Raw genomic sequence first — 25647 nt, forward strand, 5'->3', positions numbered from 1 at the left:
AATCAAGACCACAATGAGATATCATCTCACACAATAAGAATGGCTGCCATCAGACAAATGGGAAATGACAAATGCTGGAGAGGATGTGGAGAAATTGGAACTCTTATTCATTGCTGGTGGGAATTTATAATGGTACAGCCACTCTGGAAGATAGTTTGCCAGTTTCTTAGAAAACTAAGTACTGAGTTACCCTATGATCCAGGAATTCCACTTCTTGGTATATACCCAGAAGATTTGAAAGCAGTGACATGAACAGACATTTGTACACCAATGTTCACAGCAGCATTGTTCACAACTGCCAAGAGATGGAAACAATCCAAGTGTCCTGCAACAGACGAGTGGATAAACAAAATGTGATATATACATACGATGGAATACTATGCAGCAGTCAGAAGAAACAAGGTCCTGAAACATATGGCAACCATGGATGAACCTTGAAAATGTAATTCAGAGTGAAGTAACTCAGGCACAAAAGGAGAGATACTGTATGTTACCACTTCTATGAACTACCTGAACAATGTAAAATCAATGTTTTATAATACAGAAATATTGAAATACTGATAGGCAGTAACTAGTGAGGGGGAATGATAATCTAATATGTTTAGATATGTTAATGATGGTGAATTCAAAGGTATGGTCATGAATAGGAGTGACAATTGTTTGTTAATGGGATTATAAGTATCAGAGCTGTTATTGAAGGTGAAAAGGAATGAAAGGGGTTACTTTACGGTATATTTTCACAGATGAGCACCACAAATATAGACAGGTGCTTGCACAATATTCTTCTAAGATGATAATGTGAGATATGGATGGATTATCGTGGAATAACATATCCACGTGAACATATCTGCGTGAACTTAGGAACCCCCTACTCTATAAGTCAAGCCTTCAATACTGACGCTTGCTCAGATGAAATTTATGGCTGTAAAGAGGAGGCTGAGCCCACCTATAACTATGCCTAGGAATCACCTCCAGAGAACCTCTATTGTTGCTCAAATATGGACTCTCTCTCTCTAAGCCTAACTCTGCAAATAAACTCATCACCCTCCCCCCAACGTGGGACAGGACCCCCAAGATGAATGAGCCTTCCTAGCGACATGGGACGTGGATTCTGGGAATAAGCCTGATCCTGGCATCGAAGGATTGAGAAAGCCTTTTTGACCAAAAGGGGGAAAAGAAAGGCAACAAAATAAGGTTTCAGTGGCTAAGAGAATTCAAATCGAGTCAAGAGGTTGTCCCATAGGTTACTCCTATGCAAGCTTCACCCAGATATGTCAAATGACCACAGCATGATAAGCCCAAGTCAACAGTAGTCCTGAGAACCTTAAAGAATACCAGGATCCCTACCTGAGACTCAAAGTTTCACTCACTAAGTTTATCTGTCAGAAACTTAAATCCTTCAGAGTGCTCCTATGCCAGCTATGTCCCAAAACCCAGAGGCAATAGCCTCTTCAAGAACATCAACCAGATGTGTCCCCTTTGCTGATCAAGTTGACACCCCTTTTCAACATGAACAGATTAGGGTGGTCACTGCCTAGACATCCCTGAAGATTGGGAAAGTGATTAACCTAGCGGAAGGGTTAACTACAGACAAGATGGAATTTAACAAAGGATTATGAATACTGAATCTTTTTATAACTTTCTTTTTCTTAGTTGCTAGGGTATTAGAATAGTTATAAGGAAAGAACTGAAATGGTGGAACTGTAACCCACAGCATCCTTTGAAATTTGTTCTATAGCTACTTGCTAAACTGGAATTTGAAAGCTATACCTTTTTGTATATGTATTTTATAACAAGGAAATAACTGAAACTGTGGAATTGTAACCTATAATATTCTTTGAAATTTACTCTTTAACTACTTGTTAAATTGCACTTGGAAAGTTATCACTTTTATGTATACATGTTATATTCTACAATAAAAAATAATTAAAAAAAAAGTAACTTGGTATTCTGGAATAATTCATTTGATGAATACTGGAATTCCACCTAAACCATTTTAACATACCAAAAGTCAGATCTCAATTACATGTACCCGCAGAGCACCACAAATGTGAAATCACAGCAGATGACAACTTCTTCCAAGGACAGAAACTATTAAAATCTCTATTTTCAGGCCAGTGGTGGCATTCGTGTGTCAGGTGATACTACTATCCCTTAAATATCTCCACTTTAAGGGAGGTAGTGCCTTGAGGATAGGAGATAGAGTATAAAGGGATCCTAAAGAAAAAAGTTTGTAACTTACAACATTAGAAAGAATTTAAGGTGGTATTTTCTGATGCGACCACTTATCTCTGGAAAACTAAGACCACCATAGTATTTCACTTTTGATGCAGGTTTTCCCAAAGACATCTGTTGTACCTAAGAGCAAAACAAGTCACCAGGCGACCTAGGCAGTGCAGTCCTTGAGAAACTAAACTATTTTAAAAAAAATTTTTTTAGGGAAAAGTTGCGTATTTATAGAACAATCCTACATAAAATACAGGATTCCCATATCCCACCCCCACCGAACACTGGTGTGGAACATGTTAAAACTGCTGACAGAATTTTTTTTAATTGTACTATTTTTAAGAGTAGTTACATTTGTTACAATTGATGAAAGATTATTAAAGTAGTATTAACTATTCTCCATACTTTCCATTAGGTTTACTTTTTTTCCCATATACCTCCCTGATATTACCACCTTGACCTAGTGTTATAAGTTTTTATAATCCATGAAAGAACATTCTTATATTTTCACTATTCAACTATATTCTTTCCTTTATAATTGGGTTCACTGTGTTATACAGTCCTATGTTTTATCCTTCAATTTTTATTCTAGTAACAATATACATCCTAAACATTCCCCTTTCAACCACATTCACCTATACAGCTCAGTGCTATTAAATACACTAACAACGATAATGTGCTACCATCACCACGATTCGTTTCCAAACCATTATTTTCGCCTATAAAAATCTGTACAAGTTAAAACATCAATTCCCCATTACCTAACTCCAGTCTATCTCCTAGTAACCTATGTTCTAGACTCTAACTCCATGAGTTTGTTGATTATAATTAGCTCATAACAGTGAAATCATACATATTTTTCCTTTTGTGTTTGGCTTATTTCACTCAACATAATGTCCTTAAGGCTCATCCATGTTGTCGCATGCATGACTTCATTCCTTTCTACAGGTGAATAATATTACACTGTAGGTGTATAGCACATTGTGTTCATCCATTCATCGGTTGATGGACACTTGGGTGGCTTCCATCCTTTGACAATTGTGAATAATGTTGCTATGAATATCAATGTGAAAGTATCTGTTCAAGTCCCTGCTTTCACTTCTAATGAGTATATACATCTAGCAGCAGAACTGTCGGATAATATGGTAATTCTAAACTTAGCTTCCTGGGGAACTGCCAAAATGTCTTACACAGCAGTTGCACCCTTTTACATTCCCACCAGCAATGAATGAGTGGTCCTAGTTCTCCACATCCTCTCCAACACTTGTAGTTTCCTGTTTCTTGAATAGTGGCCATTCTAAGAGACGTGAAATGATATCTCATGTGGTTTTGCTTTGCATTTCCCCAATAGCTAGTGACATTGACCACATCTTTTCATGAGCTTTATAGTCACTTGCATTTCCTCTTTGAAGAAATGTCTATTAAAGTCTTTTGTCCAGTTTTAAATTGGGTTGTCATTTTGTTGTTGAGTTACAGGATTTCTTTCTTTATTCTGGATATTAAACCTTGATCGGATTATGTGGTTTCCAGCTATTTTCTCCTATTGAGTAGGCTGTCTTTTTTACTTTCTTAACAAAGTACTTCGATACACAAAAGTTTTTAAATTTTGAGGAGGTCTCATTTACCCATTTTTTTCTTTCACTTCTTGTGCTTTTGGTGTAAAGTCTAAGAACCACTGCCTACCACAGGATCTTGAAGATGCTTCCCACATTTTCTAGTTTTATGTTCCTGGCTCTTAGGTCTTTGATCCATTTTGAGTTGATTTTTGTATATGGTGTGAGGTAGGGGTCCTCTTTCATTCTTTTCCATATGTATAACCAGTTCTTCCAGCACAATTTGTTGAAGAGACTGTTCTTTCCCAATTAAGTGGAATCGACAGCCTTGTCAAATATCAGCTGGCCATAGATGTGAGGATCTATTTCTGAACTCTCAATTCCATTCCATTGGTCTATATGGCTGTCATGTGCCAGTACCATGCTGTTTTAACCACTGCAGCTTTGCAATATGCTTTAAAGTCAGGAAGTGTGAGCCCAACTTCATTCTTCTCTTTCAAGATGGTTTTGGCTCCTGACAGGCCCTTACCCTTCCAAATAAATATGATAATTGTCTTTGCCATTTCTGCCAAGTAGGTTGTGGGAATTTTGATTGGGATTGCATTGGCTCTGATCAATGTGGGTAGAATTGACATCCTAATGATATTTTGTCTTCTTATCCATGAACATGGAATGCCCTTCAATTTACTTAGGTCTTTGATTTCTTTTAGCAATGTTTTGCAGTTTTTGGTGTACAGGTCCTTTACATCCTCAGTTACGTTATCCCCAGATATTTGGTTCTAATTTTAGTTGCTACTGAAAATGGATTTGTTTTTCTTGATTTCCTCCTCAGATTGCTCCTTACTAGTGTATAGAAGTACTACTGAGATTTGGGTGTTAATTTTGAATCCCACCACTTGGCAGAACTCGTTTATTAGCTCTAGTAGATTTGTGGTAGATCTGGGAGGACTTCCTAAATATAGGTTCATGTCATTGGCAAACAGAGAAAGTTTTACTTCTTCCTTTCCAAATTGGGTACCTTTTAATTCTTTTTCTTGCTTAACTGCTCTAGTTAGAACATCTAGCAGAAAGTTGAATAAAGTGGTCATAGTGGGCATCCTTGGCTTGTACAAAATCTTAGTGGGAAAGCTTTCAGTCTTTCACCATTAAATATGATGTTAGCTGTGGGTATTTCATATATTCACTTTTTTCATGTTGAGGACATTTTCTTCTAGTCCTGTTTTTCAAAGTGTTTTTATCAAGAAAAGATGCTGGATTTTGTCAAACACTTTTTCTACATGAATCGAGGTGATTATGTAGTTTTTCCCCTTAGATGTTTTAATGTAGTGTATTACATTAATTGATTTTGTGTTGAACCACCTTGCATATCTGGGATAAAACCCACTTGATTATGTTGTGTAATTCTTTTAATGAGCAATTGGACTCGATTTCCAAGTATTTTAAGAGTTTTGTATCTGTATTCATTAGAGAGACTGGTCTGTAATTTTCCTTTATTGTGGTATCTTTATCTGGCTTTGGTATTAGGGTGATGTTGGTCTCAAAGGATGAGTTAGGTTGTGTCCTCTTCCTCTTAAATTTTTCTGGAAAAGTCTGAGCAGAATTGGTATTAATTCTTCTTGGAATGATTGGTAGAATTCACCTGTAAAGTCATCTGGTTCTGGCCTTTCTTTGTTGGAAGGTTTTTGATGACTGACTCAATCTCTTTACTTGTGATTGATCTGGTTGAGGTTTTCTATTTCTTCTGGCCTCAGTGTGGGCTGTTTGTTTGCTTCTTGGAATTTGTCCGTATCATCTAAGTTGTCTAATTTGTTGGCATACAGTCGTTCATACTATCCTCTGAGTAACCTTTTTATTTCTGTGGGAGGAGCAGTAATATCCCTCCTCTTATTTCTGATTTTACTTATTTACATCTTCACTCTTTCTCTTTGTTAGTCTAGCTAAGGGTTTGTCAGTTTCATTGATCTTTTCCAAGAACCAAGTTTTGGTTTTATTGATTCTATTGTTTTTCTATTCTCAATTTCATTTATTTCTGCTCTTATCTTTGTTATTTCTTTGCTTCTGCTTGCTTTGGGATTAGTTCACTGGTTTTGTTTGTTTGTTTGTTTGTTTGTTTGTTTTAGTTCCTTCAGGTATGCAGTAAGGGCTTTGACTTTAGCTCTTTCTTCTTTTTTTAATGTAAGCATCGAGAGTTATAAATTTCCCTCTCAGCACTGCCTTCACTGTATCCCATTAAGTTTTGATATGTTGTCTTCTCATTTTTGTTTGCCTTGAGGTATTTACTAATTTCTCTGGAAACTTCTTCTTTGATCCACCGACTGTTTAAGAATGTGTTGTTTGGACATCCATATAGTTGTGAATTTTCCAGTTCTCTGCCAATTGTTGATTTCTAGCTTCAACCCATTATGATCAGAGAAAGTGCTGTGTATAATTTCAAAGTTTTTAAATTTACTGAGACCTGTTTTGGACCAATATGTGGTCTATCCTGGAGAATGATCCATGCACCCTTGAGAAGAATGTATAGTCCACTGTTTTGAGGTGCAATGTTGTGTATATGTCTGTTAGATCTAGTTCATTTACCACATCATTCAAGTTCTCTGCATCCTTATTGATCCTCTGTCTAGATGTTCTATCTATTGATGAGAGTGGTGAAATGAAGTCTCCAACTCTTATTGTGGAGATGTCTTTTTCTCCCTTCATTGTTGCCAGTGTTTGCCTCATGTATTTTGGGGCACCCTGGTTAGGTGCGTAAAAAATATTTATGAAAGTTATATTTTCTTCATGGATTGCCCCTTTTATTAATACACAGTGTCCGTCTTATAACAGTTCTGTGTTCAAGTCTATCTTGTTGGATATTGGTTTAGGTACACTCGCTCTTTTCCGGTTACTGTTTGCATGAAACATCTTTTTCCAACCTTTTAATTTCAACCTCTCTGTGTCCTTCATCTAAAGTGAGTCTCTTGTACACAGCATATAGATAGATTATCCTTTTTTATCCATTCTGACAGTCTATGTCTTTTGATTGGGGAGTTTAATCCATCAATGAATTATTCAATGCTATTACTGTAAAGGCAGTACTTACTTCAATTATTTTATCCTTTGGTTTTAATATGATCTTTTTATCTCTTTTTTTACCCTCTTAGTTACCCTTACTGATATTCTTCATTTCTACACTCTCCTCCAAACCTCTCTCCCGTCTTTTCCTTTCAGCCTACAGAACCCCCTTGACTATTTCTTGGAGGGTGGGACTCTTGTTAACAAACTCTCTCAATTTCTATCTGTGAATATTTTTAACTCTCCCTCTTTTATGAAGGACAATTTTGCCAGGTAAAGAATTCTTAGCTTGCAGTTTTCTGCATATCTGTGAATATTTTAAATTCTCCCTCATTTTCAAAGAATAACTTTGCTATATAAAGAATTCTTAGCTGGCAGTTTTTCTCTTTCAGTAACTTAAATATATCATACCACTGCTTTCTTGCCCCCCATGTTTTCTGATAAGTCAGGACTTGGTCTTATTGCTTTTCTTTCGTATGTGACATCGCTTTTCTCTTGCTGCTTTCAAGATTCTGTTTTTCTTGACATTTGACATTCTGATTAGTACATGCCTCAGAGTAGGTCTATTATGATTTGTTCTGCTTGGAGTACACTGAGCTTCTTGAACATGTATACTTATGTCTTGAAAAAGAGTTGGGAAATTTTCCACCATTATTTCCTCAAATATCCTTTCTGCACCTTTTCCCTTCTCTTCTCCTTCTGCAACACCCATGATGTATATGTTTGTGCACTTCTTGCTGTCATTCAAATCCCTGAGACCCACTCTGTTCAATTTTTCCATTCTTTCCTCTGTATGTTCTTTTATCTGTAATATTTCAATTGTTCCATCTTCTAGCTCACTGATTTTTTCTTTTGCATGTTCCAATCTGCTGTTGTAGCCTCTAGTGTATTTTAAATCACTTCTATTGTTCCTTTCATTCCTATAAGTTCTGTTATTCTTCTTTTCATACTTTCAAATTCTTTGTTTACCCAGTCTCTTCTTAATATCCTTTATTTCTTTAGCTATATTTTCCTTCATCTCCTTGAGTTGATTTGAGGAGTTTTGAACATCACTGATGATTAGCTGTTCCAAATTCTGTGTCTCCTCTGGAGTTTTAATTTTTTCCATTACCTGGGCCACATCTTCCTGTTTCTTAGTATGGCTTGTAATTTTTTGCTGCTGTTTAAGCATCTGATTATCTTAATGAATTTATCCTGGAGGTCAGTTTCTCTTTCTTCCCCAGTTTTCTTGTTGATTGCCTTTGTGTTAAGGCTCTTCTTTGACACTTGGTTCAACTTATTTTAGACCTTTACCATAGCCCATGTTTAATGGTGTTCTAGTTTGCTAATGCTGCAGAGTGCAAAACACCAGAGATGGATAGGCTTTTATAAACAGGGGGTTTATTTGGCTACACAGTTACAGTCTTAAGGCCATAAAGTGTCCAAGGTAACACATCAGTAATCGGGTACCTTCACTGGAGGATGGCCGATGGTGTCCGGAAAACCTGTTAGCTGGGAAGGCACGTGGCTGGCGTCTGCTCCAAAGTTCTGGTTTCAAAATGGCTTTCTCCCAGGACATTCTTCTCTAGCAAGCTTGCTCTTCTTCAAAACGTCACTCACAGCTGCACTCCCTTTCTTCCCCCCGAGTCAGCTCATTTATATAGCTCCACCGATAAGGGCCCACCCTGAATGGGTGGGGCCACGCCTCCATGAGAACATCTCATCAGAATCATTGCCCACAGCTGGGTGGGGCACATTCCAAGCAAATCCAACCATCACCAAAACGCCTGCCCCACACAAGACCACAAAGAGAATGGCATTTGGGGGACACAATACACTCAAACTGGCACAAAAGGATCATATTTTTTTCAACCCTTCCACATATGATTCTTGCCCTGGATATATGGTACAATTTTTGAGACTGTGCTGTTTGTGCAGTTATTTGACCCCTAGGGAAAGTTTCCCTTCCTCTGTTACTTCTCCAGGAATGTTTACCTGTTCTGTTTTCAATTTGACACTGTAGTTTTTAACCATCCTTTCTTGTCTCTAGCTGCTTTTCCTGGATGGCAAATTCTGGGAGGAGGTCACTCTGGAGAGGACTTTCCCAAGTCAGTAATCCCCAGTCAAAACAGGACCAGGAAGGACACCAAATGTCTCTTTGACAGCTCTTGAATCTGTGCTTTCCTGGACTGTCCAGTAGATGACATTCTTCAACAAGTTGTTCCTTGCTGTCCTAAGGAGGTACTGTGCCTCTGAGTCTTCACCAACTCTGCCCCTGCCTGTCAGGAGCAGGAATGAAATAGAGGTTGCTGGCTGCTTTTGTCCAGGGTGATTTGAAACCTTAGAGCTCAGAGCCAAGACCCAGCAATTTGAATTACATAATCAAAAGCCTTGATCAGTGCCCAGCCATGCTTTCCATCCTGTTTCTTGAGGAAGAGCCACCCTTCAGCAAACTGTTCCCCACAACCCCAAGAAGGCACTGTGTCTTTAAATCACCCCTGCTTCCACCCCTGTCAGGAGCTCGGTTGAACAGAGGCTGCTGGCTGCTTTTGGGGAGGGTTTAAACAATAGCTGCCCTTAGAGCCAGGACCCAGCAATTTGAATTCCCTAATCAAAAGCCTTAATCAGTGATCGGTTGTGCCCTTCTCCCCTTGTTCTTAGGGAAGAGCCACCTTTCAGCAAACTGTTCTCTGCAGCTCTAAGAAGGTACTGTGTCCTGAAATCACCCCCACTTCCACCCGTCGATGGCAGGGTTGAAACAGAGGCTGCTGGCTGCTTTTGTGCTGGGCGTGTTGAGACAATAGCCGCCCTCAGAGCCAGGATCCAGCGATCCAAGTTCAGTTCTCAAAAACAGTGATCAGTGCTCGGCTGTTCTGCCCCACCCCCTTCTAGGGGAAAAAGACTTTTATGTCTCTTTCTGGCAGCAGCAGCTGGCTAAGAACTGGATCCCAAGGCAACCTGCCACGAGAATGGAGGATGGGCATCAGCCATCACTGGCATGAGAGTGCTACTCACAGTTCTTCACTGCAGTTTATTGCTCTCTTCCTTCCGCTCTTCCCTGGATGCTGTACGATGGTGTTCTGGCCTCTGGATCCCCAGAACAGTTGTATCAGACAGTTCCTGGCTGTTTCTAGGTGCCCTGAAGGATGCACTGTGTCTTAGAGTTCCCTACTTCACCTTCTTTCCCTATATTATTTTGAGAAAAGCATTATATGAAGGAATATAATTTGAAGTTTGAAGAACCGAAAAGATGATTGGAGAATAGCATAGAAAACAGCGCAATTCTATGATTGAAATCTGGGAATTGTTCCTATGGTGATGTAATCACTGTCAAGGCTAGCTGATTAATCTAGCAGAAGATACAGCCATAAAGGTTTTTTGGGTCAGGAATTTTAATCCTTACAATTTCAATCCAAAAAACAAATTATGTGGAAAAGCGACTGAGTTATCTTTCTAAAATTTATGTCTCAAACCTGAGAGCTGATCTGATAGGTAATTTTACATCCACAAGTTCCTTTTAGAATTAGAAATTTATGGGGAAGAAATCAAGATCGTCTAGAATGGAGGGAAGTTAAGTTTTGAAAGACTGGATAAAGTCAGATTTCTTTCTTGAGCAGAAAACTGTGTCTAAAATTATCTTCCTCACATAGAATTTGCTTCTTCTGTGTCCTGATTTTTAATAACTAGAACCACCATCTTTGCCAGTCATCTCTGACTTCTCCCATTCCTTTGTGTCCTATAGCATGTCACTTGTCCTACAGATCCTTATTTCCCATATCTAAAAGACCCACTCTTGCCTCTGCTACAGTTATCATCTTAGTCCTGCTCATCATTTGCACATTAAACAACTGCAATCGCCTCTTAATTGCTTTCTTTCTTCTCCTCAAAACACTATTTTCTTCATACCACTCTTGAAGTTAAAGACTCTCCAAGTCTTCCCAATACCCAGGACCAAGACCTTCATCCTAGTATTCAAAAGTCCATCAATTACTTAATTCCTCATCCTCACAATAACCTATAGCCAGATTGACCTGCCTCCTCCAGTAGCATTTACTGTGCACTTTCCCTCATACTATCCTCTCTTCCAAAACTGCCAAATCTCTACCAAAATTAAAAGTTTTCCTCTTTCATGAAATGTTCTCTAATTCCAGGCAACACTGTCTTTCCCTCATTTTAGGAAACATAGCATGTATCAGCATTTGATTACATTCTACCTAGAACTGTAGATATTTCTTAAATTATTCTTATCAGTTATTGCATCTAAATCTCGTCTCCTCAACAAGAATGTGCAGAAGCCACATAGATGTTTTATCAGCGACGAAGTCAGTCTATTTTCAATTTGAACTACAATATTTTTGTAATACATTTTTCAAAATAACTCTTCATTTTGTTAAGAACAAACTGTTAGGAAGGTGTTAACTTCATTATTATGTATAGCTATGTTAACCTTTAAAAAGGGACAGAAGCTGTTCTACTCTTCTCTAACAGATCAACATATTCCTAAATACTTTCTGATGATAGGCACAGTATTTTAGAAATGTTTTCTAATTTTAAAAAGATAAAACTTTAAAACAAAACAATATATACAGTTCAACTATTCAGAAACATTTGGTATAAAACATTGGAGCAACTAATTATTATAAGTGAGTCTGAACACAGACCTTGACTATTCAGTATTCAAATAACCAGTCTGTATTACTTCATGTTAAGTGTCATCTGTGAATTCCAAGACACTGGAATCAGAATATTGGGAGGTTGAAAAAGACAAAGAAACTTCTGAAGACAGCCTTGACATATTCTTTGAATAGCTTGTCCATGATGAACTTCACTAAAATAACTATTGTATATGTTAACTTGTTTGTGATTTTATGATTTTATTATTATAGGTATACGTTTTTTATCTTCTCTAACTACCTGATCAATTTCCTGCAATTTGTTAGGACTTCTTTACCTTTTTGGTTGTTAATTTCCAACACACCACTAAACACTAGCATTTACTGACTGCCTATGTTATGCCAGGCATTTAATAAACACCATTTTTTTTTCTATTCAATCCATAAGCAACAACATGGTAAGTAGCTATGTCTCCCTGATATTACACAGGAAGGAAGAGTAAATGCTTTCTTTAACACTCATTTGAAATCATCTTCTCCCTATCTGGATTCCTCATAAAAAGGTTAAGGCAGGCTGAGTCTAGGTTCCATTTTTCTATCTGAAATAATGGATGTTCAGAGTTTAGTATTTAATTATATGATGTTCCTTTGGGAAATTTATTCCTGTCTATATTATGTCTTCTCTAGCCACTAAGATTATGAGCTGCTGGCAAGATGGCTATTTAAATCTCAAGCCAATACAGATCTCTCGCTTTACTGAATACCATCATTCTTCGAGAGGCACCTGCCTATACCGAATTTGGTACTTTATGCTAAGACACACTTCTCTTTTAAGTCTGGTTCAATTCTACTGCTAAGACCTCAACAGTAGAAACAGCAATAATTAGCTATTAGAGTTGGGTTCTGAGGATTCTACAAGTAACCGTCTAGATTACCCAGATGTTTGTGACCAAGCAGCTCCAGAGTAGGCTGAAACCATCTTATATGTATTTGTATTCCTTCAGACTTCAACTGTGTCTTACTTCTCACATCCCAGAAATTTTGTCAGCAAGAAGGAAAAGCATAGGACTTAAATATATGTTTGAGTCAAATTATGAAACTGAGGAAAATCTTCCAAAGGACTGAAATTGAACATTCTTATTTAATAAGATCCTCTCACACCTTAACCCCAAATATAGCTAACCTTTCACTCTAGGTTAATACTGGAGGGGAGAGGAGGCAGTTGGGGAAGGTGGTAGATACAATAATCTTTCCTTTAATTTACAAGACACTACCTGGCTAGTACTTACTTGATCTGTTCAGCCGATCCTCCAGAAGTTGCATTGGTGATGGCCCATGCTGCCTCTTTCCTTGTCCGAAACTCAGCAGTCTGTAATATACTAATGAGGGCTGGGAAAATGTTGGCATCTATCACAGTCTGAAATTCAAGGAATGAAAATGAAATTAAAATATATATAAAAATGTTCATGATACTTGGGAATGGTTGCAATGGGGAATTTTATGTTATATATATGTTACCACAATTCGAAAAAAAAAAAAAAAAAGTCCTTGATACTAATTATAACTTTCTTGCCAGTGTCACGAATAACACCTCTCCTTCAGTTAAAATAAAGATTGGAAGGAGTTAAGTCCTCATTAACCCTAACCTTTTGGCTATACTTGGTATCACAGATAACATGCTCCCTATAATCAGTGACCTTGTAATATCCCAGTTTTCTCCCTGACTTCTTTTCTTTTATTGTCCTTGTTGATTCTATCCACGGTTTCAAATTATGAAAGTTCAGTTCTCTGTTCCTCTGCTAATCTCACTTCTCTCTTAACATCAACCCTTTCATTTGTGCTGTAATTCTCCAGGTCTCATGTCTCATAGGAGCTCCAGTACAGGATGGCCAGCAGCTTGCTTTTGGTTAGTTCGTAAACTCAAACACATAGTCTGCCTCCTGTATCATGTCAGGTCTCCTAAACCTCTCTAGTTCACAAAGTCTACTAATTCATTCTAAATTCAATTAGTCACCAATGAAAGTAACTTTTTCATTCTCAATTTAAAATGTCCTGAATCCATTTTGTCCTTTCCTTTACTGCCATCCTATTCCAACCATCACCTCCCAACTAGATTACCAGAATAACATTCTAGTTGGATGGAATACTTTTACTCAATCTCTCCCATATAACACCAGAGAACTCTTCTCAAAACTACTTTCTTCAGGTTTCTCCTTGGCTCAAGAACTAAAATGGCTTCGAATCATTTCCTGTATCAAGAAACGGAGAACCTCTTCATAAAAGCCCAGTAGTCAATCTAACTGCAGCTGAAATCACCACCTATTATGCTACAGTTGCCACAGCCATCATCTCAGTCCCCACTCAGCATTGTTAGAATGACTTACCATACTTTCCTAGTCAAGAACTCTTTCTATTACAATCATGAAGGAAGTTAGCAATGTTTAGTGGAAAGACAACTAATCCTGATCCTGTTATTTCCTAAAGGTGCCCTTGAGCATCATTTTACTCCTCTAAGCCCGTTTTCATCTGTAAATGAAAATGTTGGATTAGATGACCACTATAATTCCATTCATCTCAATGTCCCATGAATCTGTTATATTTTTTTCTATACTTCTATTCCAGACTGGATCATGGTCTACATGAACTCTTTCACTACTTGTTTTCCACTTGGGTTATTTTCCTACTGAAAAAAAGAGCACAGTAAAGAGTAGATAAACATTTAAAGAAAAATGAGTCCCCAAAAGTCCATGAAAAACTGAAGCAATCCAAAACATGGATCCACTGCAAATTAAACATTTTACTTAGCAAGAGTAAAAGTTAATCTGTTTGGCACAAAGTCCATCAAAATATTTTGAAAATACAAAACACTGTTTCTTGGATCTTGGCAAATCATCAAATATTAGAGGCAAAAGGAAAAACCAAGTCCTAAGAGTAAGTTTCAAAAGAGTTAATATCTGTTAAGTTAGGCTAAAGAAAGTAGGAAGTAGACTATAATGTCAGACAACAACGTTGGAAGTTAGGGGTCTTCAGGCAATCATGAAAAAATATATATTTTAAAAGCTAACTGAAAAAAACCTTACTTTTCAAAAAAATATAGCAAGACAGGCACTATTTTATTACCTGGATCTGTGCCCTATTTCCAGCTGTGATATTAGATATTGTCCAACATGCTTCCTTTTTGATAGATTCCTTTGGGCTACTTAGCAAATGCAATAAACTCTGCAGAGCTGAACAATTCAAAATTACCTAGAAGAGAGTTTGAAAATTTTACTTGCTGTATTGGTCCAAATATAAGTACATTTTTAATTCAGAGAATGCAGTTTAGCCGAAATATAGGCAGAGAAATAATGCCTCCACTTAAGAGTTTTAGAAACAAATAACTTTCAATATATAAAAAAGGATTTGCTGTATTAACAATTAGCTCTAAGATTATCAAAACTGGTTTCATTGTACATATTCACAACTGCTAAAACTGCACTTAATAAAGCACAATAAAGAATGTTAGAATTAGTAATAAGAACAGAATTACTTATATTCCTACAGAATATTGAAATGTCTTTTGGGTGGGTAAATATATCAAGTGGTCAGTAAATCAAAAGTGTACTCAGATTTTTAAGTCACTTGGTAACTCTACCTGCTAGTCAATGAACCAATACATACTTAATAAGCACCTTCAATGTGCTTAATGAAGTGCTTTATAGAATACAAAAATAAAAAGGATATGACCCCAGCTATTAAACAGCTTGCAGAGATAAAGGAGATAAGATAAATATACATGAAGGAGACCTCTCCTACCAAACTTGGAAATCATAAAGATACAATGATGAAAACAGTATGTGGTGGGCTCAAGAATCAATCACAACAACAGAAGGAATATTTATCCCAGAAAACAAATGCAGATATTTATAAAGAATTAAGTACATGATAAAGTTAGTCCTCCAATGACTGGTGGTTTTATTTAATAGATGATTCTAGAAAAAAGGGCTAACTAACTGAAGAACATTTTTGCATCAATTCTTAACCCCAATCACTGAAATAAAATTGCAAGCCATTTAAAGAGTAAATATGAAAACAGAAACCATAAAATCAAAGAAATTATAAATAAATTGCTGATCTTGGGATGGTGAAAGACTTTCCAAGCATAAAAATTTGGCTTAAAGGAGGAAAATAAAAATTTGATCAAATAAAAATTTTGCATGTCAAAAATCTTAAGAAAATTAAAATGCACACTACACAATACAAAAGAAATATTTGCAACAAATAAAGGGTTGCTAACCTTAATATGCAAATTTACAAGATACTAAAATTTTAGTAGAAAGTAATCTTATAAGTAATGAAAGAAATTGCAAATTAAAATGAAGTCATACATAGTAACTTAGGTACAATCTTTCTAAAATCAATATGATAACAAGAGAATTTTTTAAATGCACACAAATTTGCCATAAGTAGTTCTACTTCTAGGGTAACTACCTAGAAGAGATTATAAAGATCACAACAGAATGTTAAGTGAACACTATGAAAAGAGTAGTGCATAAAACTGTACAGACTAAAATAAACATGTTACAAAATATATATATGAAAAGGAAAAAAGACTAGAAACACAGTAAACTTAACAATGACAGTATCTCTAGGTAGTGGAGTTACGGGTGACTTTTTAGTAATTTTCACAGTTTCCTGCATGCCAAACTTTGTATAATGTAAAAAATTACTTTTATCATCAGTAGGAAAACAAACTTAAAAAGAAACCATAAGCAACAACATAAGAGATGTTACAAAGCAATTTTGAAAATGCCAAGTAAGTTGTCTGGAAAATAAATATACTTGGGGAGAAGCAGTCAGAAAAGACGACTTCATGGCATAGGGTCTTGAAACACAGGTAGAATTTCATAAGCAAAGAGAGAAGACACTGCAGATAGAATGGCTGGAAATGAGAATGTGCCATAATACCATAACAAGACAAGAATACACCAGTGAGGCTATAAATTCTATACACAAAGATTAGTAGTAGTAGAAGAATGAGGCTAAAATTTTAAAGTCCAAACTCCTGTCTTTCAAAGTTCTTTATCCCATAGGCACTAAAGAAATTCAATGTTTCTAAGGGGGAAATAAATAATGTGAACAGGTTATTTTAGGAAAGAATAAGCTGATATCAGGGAAAAATAAATTGAGAAGTTTAATTGCTTGGGAGAGCACAAAGCAAATTCGGTGCATGCAGCAACAACCCTTGTGTGTGAGCAGATATACATGGACCAAAATAAGGTAATCAGGTGTGGCTCTAGCAACAATAAGAATCAACAAGATCTAGTGACCTGTTACACACAACAACGAGAGAAGGAGACACCAAATATAACAGCAAAGTTTCTAGTGTGGGTGAATAGTTGAATAGTTATATATAGACACTGACAGACACAAGGAAAATCAGGACTTAGAATTTGCTTTGTAGGGAAAGAAAATAAAACTTTAATAGAGACAAATATGATATGGACAGCAAGCAGAAATATCTAACAGGCTACTGGAAACATGGGACTGGAACTTGAGAGAGATCAGAACAAGATGTTTAGATTCATAAATTCATTTATTCAATAAATATTTCTGAGTCCCTATATATGGTGCCAGATTATATAGGCACAATAATGAACAAGATTGATACAGTTCCCCTCTAGAAGCAATTAGTTACAATATAGTGCGATAAGTACTATGATTTAGTGTGGATATGTGAGGTAGAGGCGAGACTATGTTCCACACAAAGGGAAAAAAAGTATGTGTTGACATTCAGAGCTGAGAGTGACCGTAGCTAATTCAAGGAATAAACAAGGGAAGATAGCTATAGAGTACTGGTGGTGGTGGTGAGTATTAGACGCTTTTTCTTTTTTTAAAATAGCAAATACACTTAGTTAAAAATTCAGAAAGTGTAGATGTTATATAGTTAAAAGCCTTCTTCCCATTCCTATACCCCAGCCACCCAATTCTCCACCGAAGATAACCAATGTTCTTAGTCCTATATACCCCCCCAGGGAAATTTTATATAGATACAATCAAATATATATTCTTCTCACCCCCTTCCCTTTTCCTTTTTATGTGAATAACATATTCTACACACTAATCTGTCCCTTGTTTTTCCTTTTAAACAATATAACATGGAGAGCGTTCCATATCAGTATATAAAAGCTCCTTCATTCCGCTGAATAGCAGATGTTAGAAAGTTGGAAGAAATTGTAAAGTACAAGAATTCTCTTTACAGGGGGACTTGCATATGTACAAAAGGGAGGATGCTATCAGAGAGGATTCCAGAGACAAAGAAAGGATGCTTCTAGAGGTTTTCTTTTCTTTTTTTCTTTTTTGCTGCTTACAGAACCATTTCAACTATAAAGAGTAGTTGCAAACAAAGACCTGTCTGCCAAACAGAAAAAGTCAAATCACAGGGGAACCCAAAATTGCTACAAGCAACAGGTTAAGACAGAGATACTGAAAATACTGAGAATGGTTACCTAAGCCAATAATTTTAACAAATAATAATGAAAAAAAGTATGCCTGTCAATACCCCCTAATAATATGGAGTTAAATATTATCTTAGAAGCATGATCATGGGTTCAATATATATATATTTTTTTTGAAGGGAAAAAAACTTCATTAACACTTTTTCATACCTGTGTCTGAACATCATCCCCTGTGACGATGTTTCCCACAGCTCGCAAAGCAGGTGAAACCACTTTATAATCATTATGCCTGCAACCAATAAAGAAATGTTACATCTAAATTCTCAGAAGAGCTGCCTTTTCCCTTACTTAACATTTTTGGATTAAAACTACAAATCTTTCTTAGTAATCTTTTCCAAGGTTTTAATCACCTGGATTTCAAGTTTTCCCTCTCATTCTTTAGTATGTTTAACTTCCTCTTTACTTGTTCCTCTGTGGTTGCTGAGATAATGGAAAGCAATAATTAACATTTATACAGAGCCTTTTAGTTTTATAAATTTATATAAATAAGTTACAGAAATTTTATATAATTTTCACAAAGGTGAAAATATGTCATAAGTTGAACTAGCTTAAAAGTGAAAGCCTAGCTTCAGACTTCAAATACTGAACTCTTTCTACTAAACCTCAGTTGCCTTGCTAATAAAAAAAAAAAAAACCTCCACAAAGCCCTTTATACATTTGAAGACAGATATTAAGTTCTGGTAAGTTCTGAATATTTTTTAACCTTTCCTTAAAGGTCCTATTTTCTCTCCCTGTTAATAAGATTGATCACTCTTTTCAAATTTTGTCAGTTTGTGCAGTTATTCTAAGATTCAACGACTATCATAATGTCTCACTTGGGAAAACGTCTCCTTGCATCTACTTTGTCCTTCCATTAAATTTCACACGGCTTGTAATTTTACCATTTTCCCATGTTAACACTCTACAAATTTTATTTTTTTTATTCCATAGTACCATCTACAAATTTGACTAATACAAAGGCATCATGAAGAGATCTATCAAGCATCTGACATCAATCTAGATTAACCTCTACATGAAAGAGACAGATAAGAAATGACTCTTTTTGGTGCCAATATGCCTTTTGTGGTTCAGTGGTTGGTTTCTGATCATCCAGCATGAGCTGGACCTATATGGATCAGTTTTCCAAATGTTTCTGCTACAGGACCGCTAACAACAGAGGACAGCAAGGTTCTCTATAGGCCTCAAAAAGTAAAAAGATTTGGGCATTAAAATAAACAACAAAAGACAGCAGCCCAAAGCACAAAAACCAACATAATGTACAATCAATTACCATCTGAACTAGGAAAAAAAAAGAGCAGACACATTTTCTTAAAGATATCTTACATCAGCAGCTCCACAAGTCTTCTACAGACACCTGCGTCAATGACTGCTTGAATTTTATCATTAGGACCATCTGATAGATAGGAGAGCGCCCAGCAAGCATCAGCAAGCACATCGGTGTCACTGACAAACAGCAACCAGGAAAGCACATTCAGACAGGGGGAAACCTGTAAAAGGAAGATACGAGTTATGAATAATATTAGTGACCTCACAGTTTTCTTTGATGAGGTAGTCAAAACCCAAATAAACTAATTTCAGGGAGCAAAGTTTCATATACAATTCTTAAGAGTGAGATTCCTTGCAAAAAACACTGTGGACCAAAAAGATAAAGGAACTTTCAGAAGTGCTGAAGCTACAAAATTCCATATTTTAGATCCCTGTTATGAATAAAAAGTGCTAGGTTTTAAGATCAATTCAGGGCTTTTTACAGGGAGTAAAAAATTACTCTAAATTCAAAACAAACAATAATCAAAAAACCCCTGCTTCTCTAGAAATAGACCAAATTCTAACATTTTAAATTTTATTAAAAATCTTATTTTTGATTCACATTAAAATTGGTTGCTGTACTCTTTTAACTGTGCTTTTTCTACCAATTTCCCACAAGCATAATTCATACCTTTGCAAATTCTGGAGGTGGACTTTTCCCTCTACAGAGATTAGACAAAGCCCATACTGCATTCCGGGTCATAGTCAGACGGTTTTGCTTTGAAAATAACCTACAAGCATAATGATACAACTGTAAACTATATGACAGATATTAATTCTCTGATAGCACAGGATAAATACTAAGCCATTCAATTCTATTGAATAAAAAGATGTCCTCAAACAGCTTTTCCCTAGAACAATGAAGCTTCATTAATTTTAAGTCTACTAGTTCAGAATTTTGGCACTGGAAAAAAAAAAGATTACTTAAAGAAACGACCATGACAAGTTAACAAGAAATTATCTGGACTGGAAAAATAACACTAGGAAATCCAAAATGGTTTCCAAAGATGTACTGCTTTCTGAGGAACCACTCATGGTTTTATTATTCCAAAATAATAATAACAATAATAAAAGAAAAAAAAAAAGAAAAACTTACTGCAACAGTGGGGGAAGAATACTGCAGTCTAAGACATAATCCCTGCACATGGTACTATCTCCAGCAATGTTACCAAGAGCCCAGACTGCCTGTGAAAGAATTATTCATTAATCATGGGTTTTATAGCTTAATTTTCTAATAATTCTTTCAAAAAGAATGCCAGCATATCACAATAACTCTTTACAAAATATATAGTAATTAATCAACATATTATACATGGACACTATTAACCTCCTAAGTTTACTAATCAGGGAGTCAAATGAAATAGTAGTGAGGGAAGACGACCAATAATATTCTAAAATGTACAACAAACTGAAGAAAACGTGAACATTCATGGTAGTAAGCTTAATAAAGAAAGGAATCATTTCTTCTCTTCTTTGTCTTACGGCACCCAACTCCCACACCTCCATATGTTCTTGGTACATAACAGAGATAAAAATGGCTTACCTAGCTATTAAAACTGCATTTTAATAACCCAGGTATTTATCTGTGAGGTTAACTCCCAGACCTCTAGGCCTTTGAGTACAGCCAATAGTGTGGATGCTTCAAATTAAGCTGGAGGAGTCTCCCTGCACTTGTGGAACTGATCAAACAGCAGAGTGTCCAGCTCCAGCATGAACCTGCAGAACTGTAAATATCACTGCAAGGCAGGGGTTGGTTGGAGTCCTGAGTGCTGGACTTCATAAACTGCATTGCCCTTGAAGAGAAGGCCCCTTCGCACTGCTTTGGGAGAAGAAAGGGGCGCAAGGGTGGTGGTGTATTTCTATATAATTTAGATTTTGATTTGTACAGTGTACTGTGCCTTGCTATGAAATCTTACTGTCCTATTTTGCTTCTGAATTTTTTACATAACATGCAGAAACACTGAAGTGGCCAAATCATTTGAACATGTCAAGAATATGGACACTATTTCAGTATCAATGTCTAAGTAAAAAAGCAAACTAAAATTTTGCATTTTTTATGGGTGATGTGTTCGGATTCTTTTCAACTTCGAAATTGTTTAGCACAGTTCCATTGGGTTACATAAGAAAGATACTTCATCCAACAAGACACATTGTGTATTGAAAAGCTTTATGTACCAGCTGAGTTATTCAACCTTATTCGGTCATAAGGACTGTTCTGTGGCCCTAGGTATTTCCAAGCCCGTGATTAACTTCTCTTGGGCTTGTGAAGCCCTTAAATTTCAAGGAGTGTTTATGGAGAGATTTAGAGGGCACCTTGAGAATAAATTTATAGGGGTTTTGAGTCTATTTATGGGGGAAGCCCCTGCAGGAATTCTGCTTTGACTAGCCAACCTTTCCCACACACTGCATAATTCAGTAGAAACTAGATGAGCTTGGAGTGTAACTGATTGAAACCAGTACTCTGTTCTCTCTACCTATGGGATAACTCAATAGCAGGCAAGCCCTCAGGCAGCTTAGCTTGGAGACACAGTGTTAATTCTCATTTCTCTACGAGATCAGTGGGACCCTCTTGGATAAGCCCATCGGGATCTATCTAAATGATGTGATGGTTTGATTCAGGTACAGCTATGTTAGTAAGGGGTTAATCCAGCTGCACTAATAATCAGCTGATAAACCAGAAACAATTTTCACATCCTCTCATTGGCCTGTTAAGTTTAAGGTGGGAATTTCAGGATGGAAAGCGAAATTCAAAGCTTCACAGGAAGGCAGTTGGGGATGTAAGGAGATATTTCTGACCAGAACTCTAGTTTTGCAATATGACCAAAATCAAGGAGTATAAATAACAATCAGGGTCTAGGGGAATAAAAGGTAAGCTTTAGATAACGTGCCCATTCCTGCAGCAAAATTAAAGTGAACATGTGTATCTACTTAAGTAAAAGTCAATAAAAGTGACTTCTAGAGAATTGCCCTAAAATTATTTTATTTCATTTTAAATTTTGGAACCCCATTTCAAATCTTGCCAACCTTAATTCAAAGCCCCCTAAGAGGTCACTATTAGAATTGATGGTTATTTGTTAACATGACGAATTCTTTCATTTTTATTTTTAAAAAATCCTTAAAGGGAGGAATCCCTATTGCCTTGACAGAAACAACCTTGGCATTTTTCAGCATTAATGAAGAAATAACATTCTTATGAACATTTTCAAAGAAACACTTTCTTATTCAGTACATGATGTAAAATATTGCTAAATGTGCTCTTACATGATTATATCAGCAATATGATAAAGAAATTTTCTTTTAAAGTGCATTTTAAGCTAGCTTACATAAGAAAACAGTTAAAGAATTTAAGAGCAAGCAGATAATTTTATTAACTTTAGGCATAAGGGATCTATTAATTACCTTGATTGTGATGGTTCCATGGATATATACATATGTCAAAACTTATCAAATTGTACACTTTAAAGATATAGTTTATTGTATATCAATGATACCTCAACAAAGCTGTAAAAATATTTCACAGTGATTTATATTTACAAATGTTATAAAGTCACCAGCAACAAATTTATGTTTTCTGTTATCTTTTTCTGCATGAAAGCTCCAAAGATCTGCTACTTCAAGCAACACTAGAGATTCCTACAAGAAAACTGCTTACAGGGTCTAAAAAAAGTGTATCTATATGGCTTATAGAATTTCAGGGTTGGAAGGGGAAAAAATGGTTACATGTGTCTAGGAAATTCTGCCTATATTCTCTATGAAATTCTCTACTTTAAGTTTAGATTTCTAGACTACTCCCTGTGATGAATCATGTACTCTCATAGCCAAGAGGTGAAACTGAGGCCCTGACTTACAAAAACAAAGGGAGAAATTGTATTCTTTTGTCTGCTTCTCTTTATTTGTTTTATATTTTACCTGCTCCTGGACATCTTCAAACTCCGAGCTGAGCAACTCTATGAAGATGGGTACTGCTCCTGCCTGAATCACAATCCGGGTCTGCAGAGAATTCCCTGAAGCAATATTTGTCAGTACCCAAGCTGATTCAAACTATAAAAATAAAAATAATTTTTCATTAGAACTTAATAGCTTGTTTACGTATAACAATAAAGTTTTCTGTACATGAAGAAGAGAGTCTGAGATCATTCAACCTATCAATTGAATACCTTACATTAATTTTAAAAGAATTCCCAGAAGAAATACCTCAGCCTAGAGGAATATTCAGGGTACCTAAAATTTCAGATCAAGTTTGAGCTGACCCACAACCATAAAAAGAATGAGGGAACCCTTCATGTGCTGATATGGAACGATATCCTGAGGAATTAATGAAAAAATCAAATGCAAACCAGTATACATTAAGACGGTATCATATTACATTTTCTAAGGACATCTAAAAAGGAATGCATACATTAATTTACTTATTGCACAAAATATCTCTGGAAGAAGTCACGAAAAACTGTAAATACTTGTTGCTCTTGTAACTAGTGACCAAGAGTGAGAAAGGCACTTTTCACTACAAAGCCTTATGTACCTTTTGGACTGGTAACCATGTATATGACCTACTTTCAAAAAAAAATAAATAATTTTTAAAGGAAGGGAAAAGTGAAATGAGAAAAAAGGACATTAATGTTAAATGTATAAAATATAAGCACAGTGAAGAAGGCAAAAGATATTTCAAGTAAGTAGGTCAAAGGGTGTTAACAGGCATACAATTAACAATTGCAACTTCAGAACCCAAGAGCTCCCAATAAATGAAGTCTCCAAATCAAGGTACAGAAATAAGATTACCTTTTAAAGACGTTCTTAAAAGGGAGAAAAAGGGGGTAACCTGAGAAAATATAGCAACGGTAAATAGAAGACACAAAAGGAATTAACACCAACAAAAAGAACAGCATATTACTAATCTTATACATCCATCTCTACAGTAACTTGACTCTTTAGCTTAATATTGAAAATTCCAAAACGAACTCTTACATTTCTATTTAGATAAGGTTTCTTAATTGAATTTTGGGTTTATTTCATTCTCTCCTTTTGTCTTCTATTTATTCTTTAATGAAGTACATATGCAAAAAAAAAAAAAAAGAAATTCATTGGCATGCTCATTGAACATAAAACTGTGACTTAAGTTAAAAATCAAATGTCACATGAGAAACTAAATCATTAATCACTGGGGGTGGGGAAGATGAAAGAAGTGGGAAGACAATCTGATCTGCATAGTCCAGAGCTCTATGAATGACAGCAAATTCACAGGAGACTCTTAAAGAAGGAATCGTTCCTCATGTAAGGAAATGACATATAAACGAGTAAGATGAAGTGGACTAATAGCCTACCTGGACGCTGATATTAAAGCAGCAGGGAGGCCCAGACTACGAGCAAAGGGTACATATCTTTTTTGTCTTATTCTGATAATATTTCGTTTGTGAAGCTCAGGAGACTTGTAAATTAAACAATGAATATCATCAAGTAAAATCACATCACACATCTTCACACATCATCTCTGTAATTAAATTTCCACTGAAACCAATGTTCAAACCCTTTTCAATATGAATTAAAACCTTACATTAATACAGTACCCTATATTTTGAAAGCATTAGTCACATACTCTCAGGTTGATCCTCACAACAACCACTACAGCAGTGGTAAACAGAAGATATGAAGGGACTGGTAAACAAAAGATATTAATGCAATCAGAGAAGTAAGCTACCTGGCCTTTCTAGTTTATGAATGACGAAACTGTCAGAAAGAAAGATCCAACAAGCTGACTAATGACATGAGTAATGTTACACAGCCAATCAGAAGGACTAGATTGCAGTGTCGCAATCTAGTGAGCTATGAAATACAGCCAATCCTCTCTGAAACATACGTGTTAACACTGGCATAAGAATCTTTCAGTTGCTTGTAGTTACGGTATCTAGGGCAAGGAATTCTGAAGAGTGTTATGCCAAGTTATTCGGTGATGCTAAACGAAAAGATGGATCACCTAAAATGTGGTTTCTTTCGCGTATGAGAAAAATTAATTAATTAGTAAAACAGACACATATGACTTGTGTATAGAAGTAAACTGTCCTACTAGAAGTCAGACTCTAAAGTTCAATAGTCATCAAATAATTCAAAGATAGAGTTACAGAAATGAAAACTGTGAGAAAGAGCAATCTGGAAAGAATGAGAAAGATCAGCACACATACTTATCTATCTCAAAGAGAAAAAGTATTGCAGAGAATTCTGATGTAAAAGAAATGGTAATAATAACCTGGGTAGATAAAAGGTATATTAAAGAGTTATCAGTGAAAAGAAATTACTTGGAATGCTAATTGGAGCCAGAGTTCAAACTGCTATCTGTCTCATGAGGCTTAGCACCAAAGGTCTCAGAGGAAATGAGATTTAATTCCAGAAAACTACTCAAGTGAATAAAATGGAGAGGCAAACCAGAAT

At 36.0% G+C, this 25647-nt stretch overlaps 1 protein-coding gene across 2 annotated transcripts in view; it reads right to left on the reverse strand.

Annotated features, from left to right (window-relative positions):
* KPNA1 (karyopherin subunit alpha 1) overlaps positions 1-25647 on the reverse strand; it is a 125740-nt gene that overhangs the window by 19223 nt on the left and 80870 nt on the right. For both annotated transcript variants that reach the window (XM_037836797.1, XM_037836804.1), the window contains 7 exons: positions 23134-23265; positions 20321-20409; positions 19856-19955; positions 19243-19406; positions 18070-18148; positions 14543-14668; positions 12712-12839 (listed from right to left, as the gene is read on the reverse strand). In XM_037836797.1, the coding sequence (XP_037692725.1) occupies positions 12712-12839; positions 14543-14668; positions 18070-18148; positions 19243-19406; positions 19856-19955; positions 20321-20409; positions 23134-23265 (818 nt within the window). The remainder of the gene's footprint in view (positions 1-12711; positions 12840-14542; positions 14669-18069; positions 18149-19242; positions 19407-19855; positions 19956-20320; positions 20410-23133; positions 23266-25647) is intronic.

This window comes from Choloepus didactylus, chromosome 1 (genome assembly GCF_015220235.1).
Source record: "Choloepus didactylus isolate mChoDid1 chromosome 1, mChoDid1.pri, whole genome shotgun sequence".
Lineage (NCBI taxonomy): Eukaryota > Metazoa > Chordata > Mammalia > Pilosa > Megalonychidae > Choloepus > Choloepus didactylus.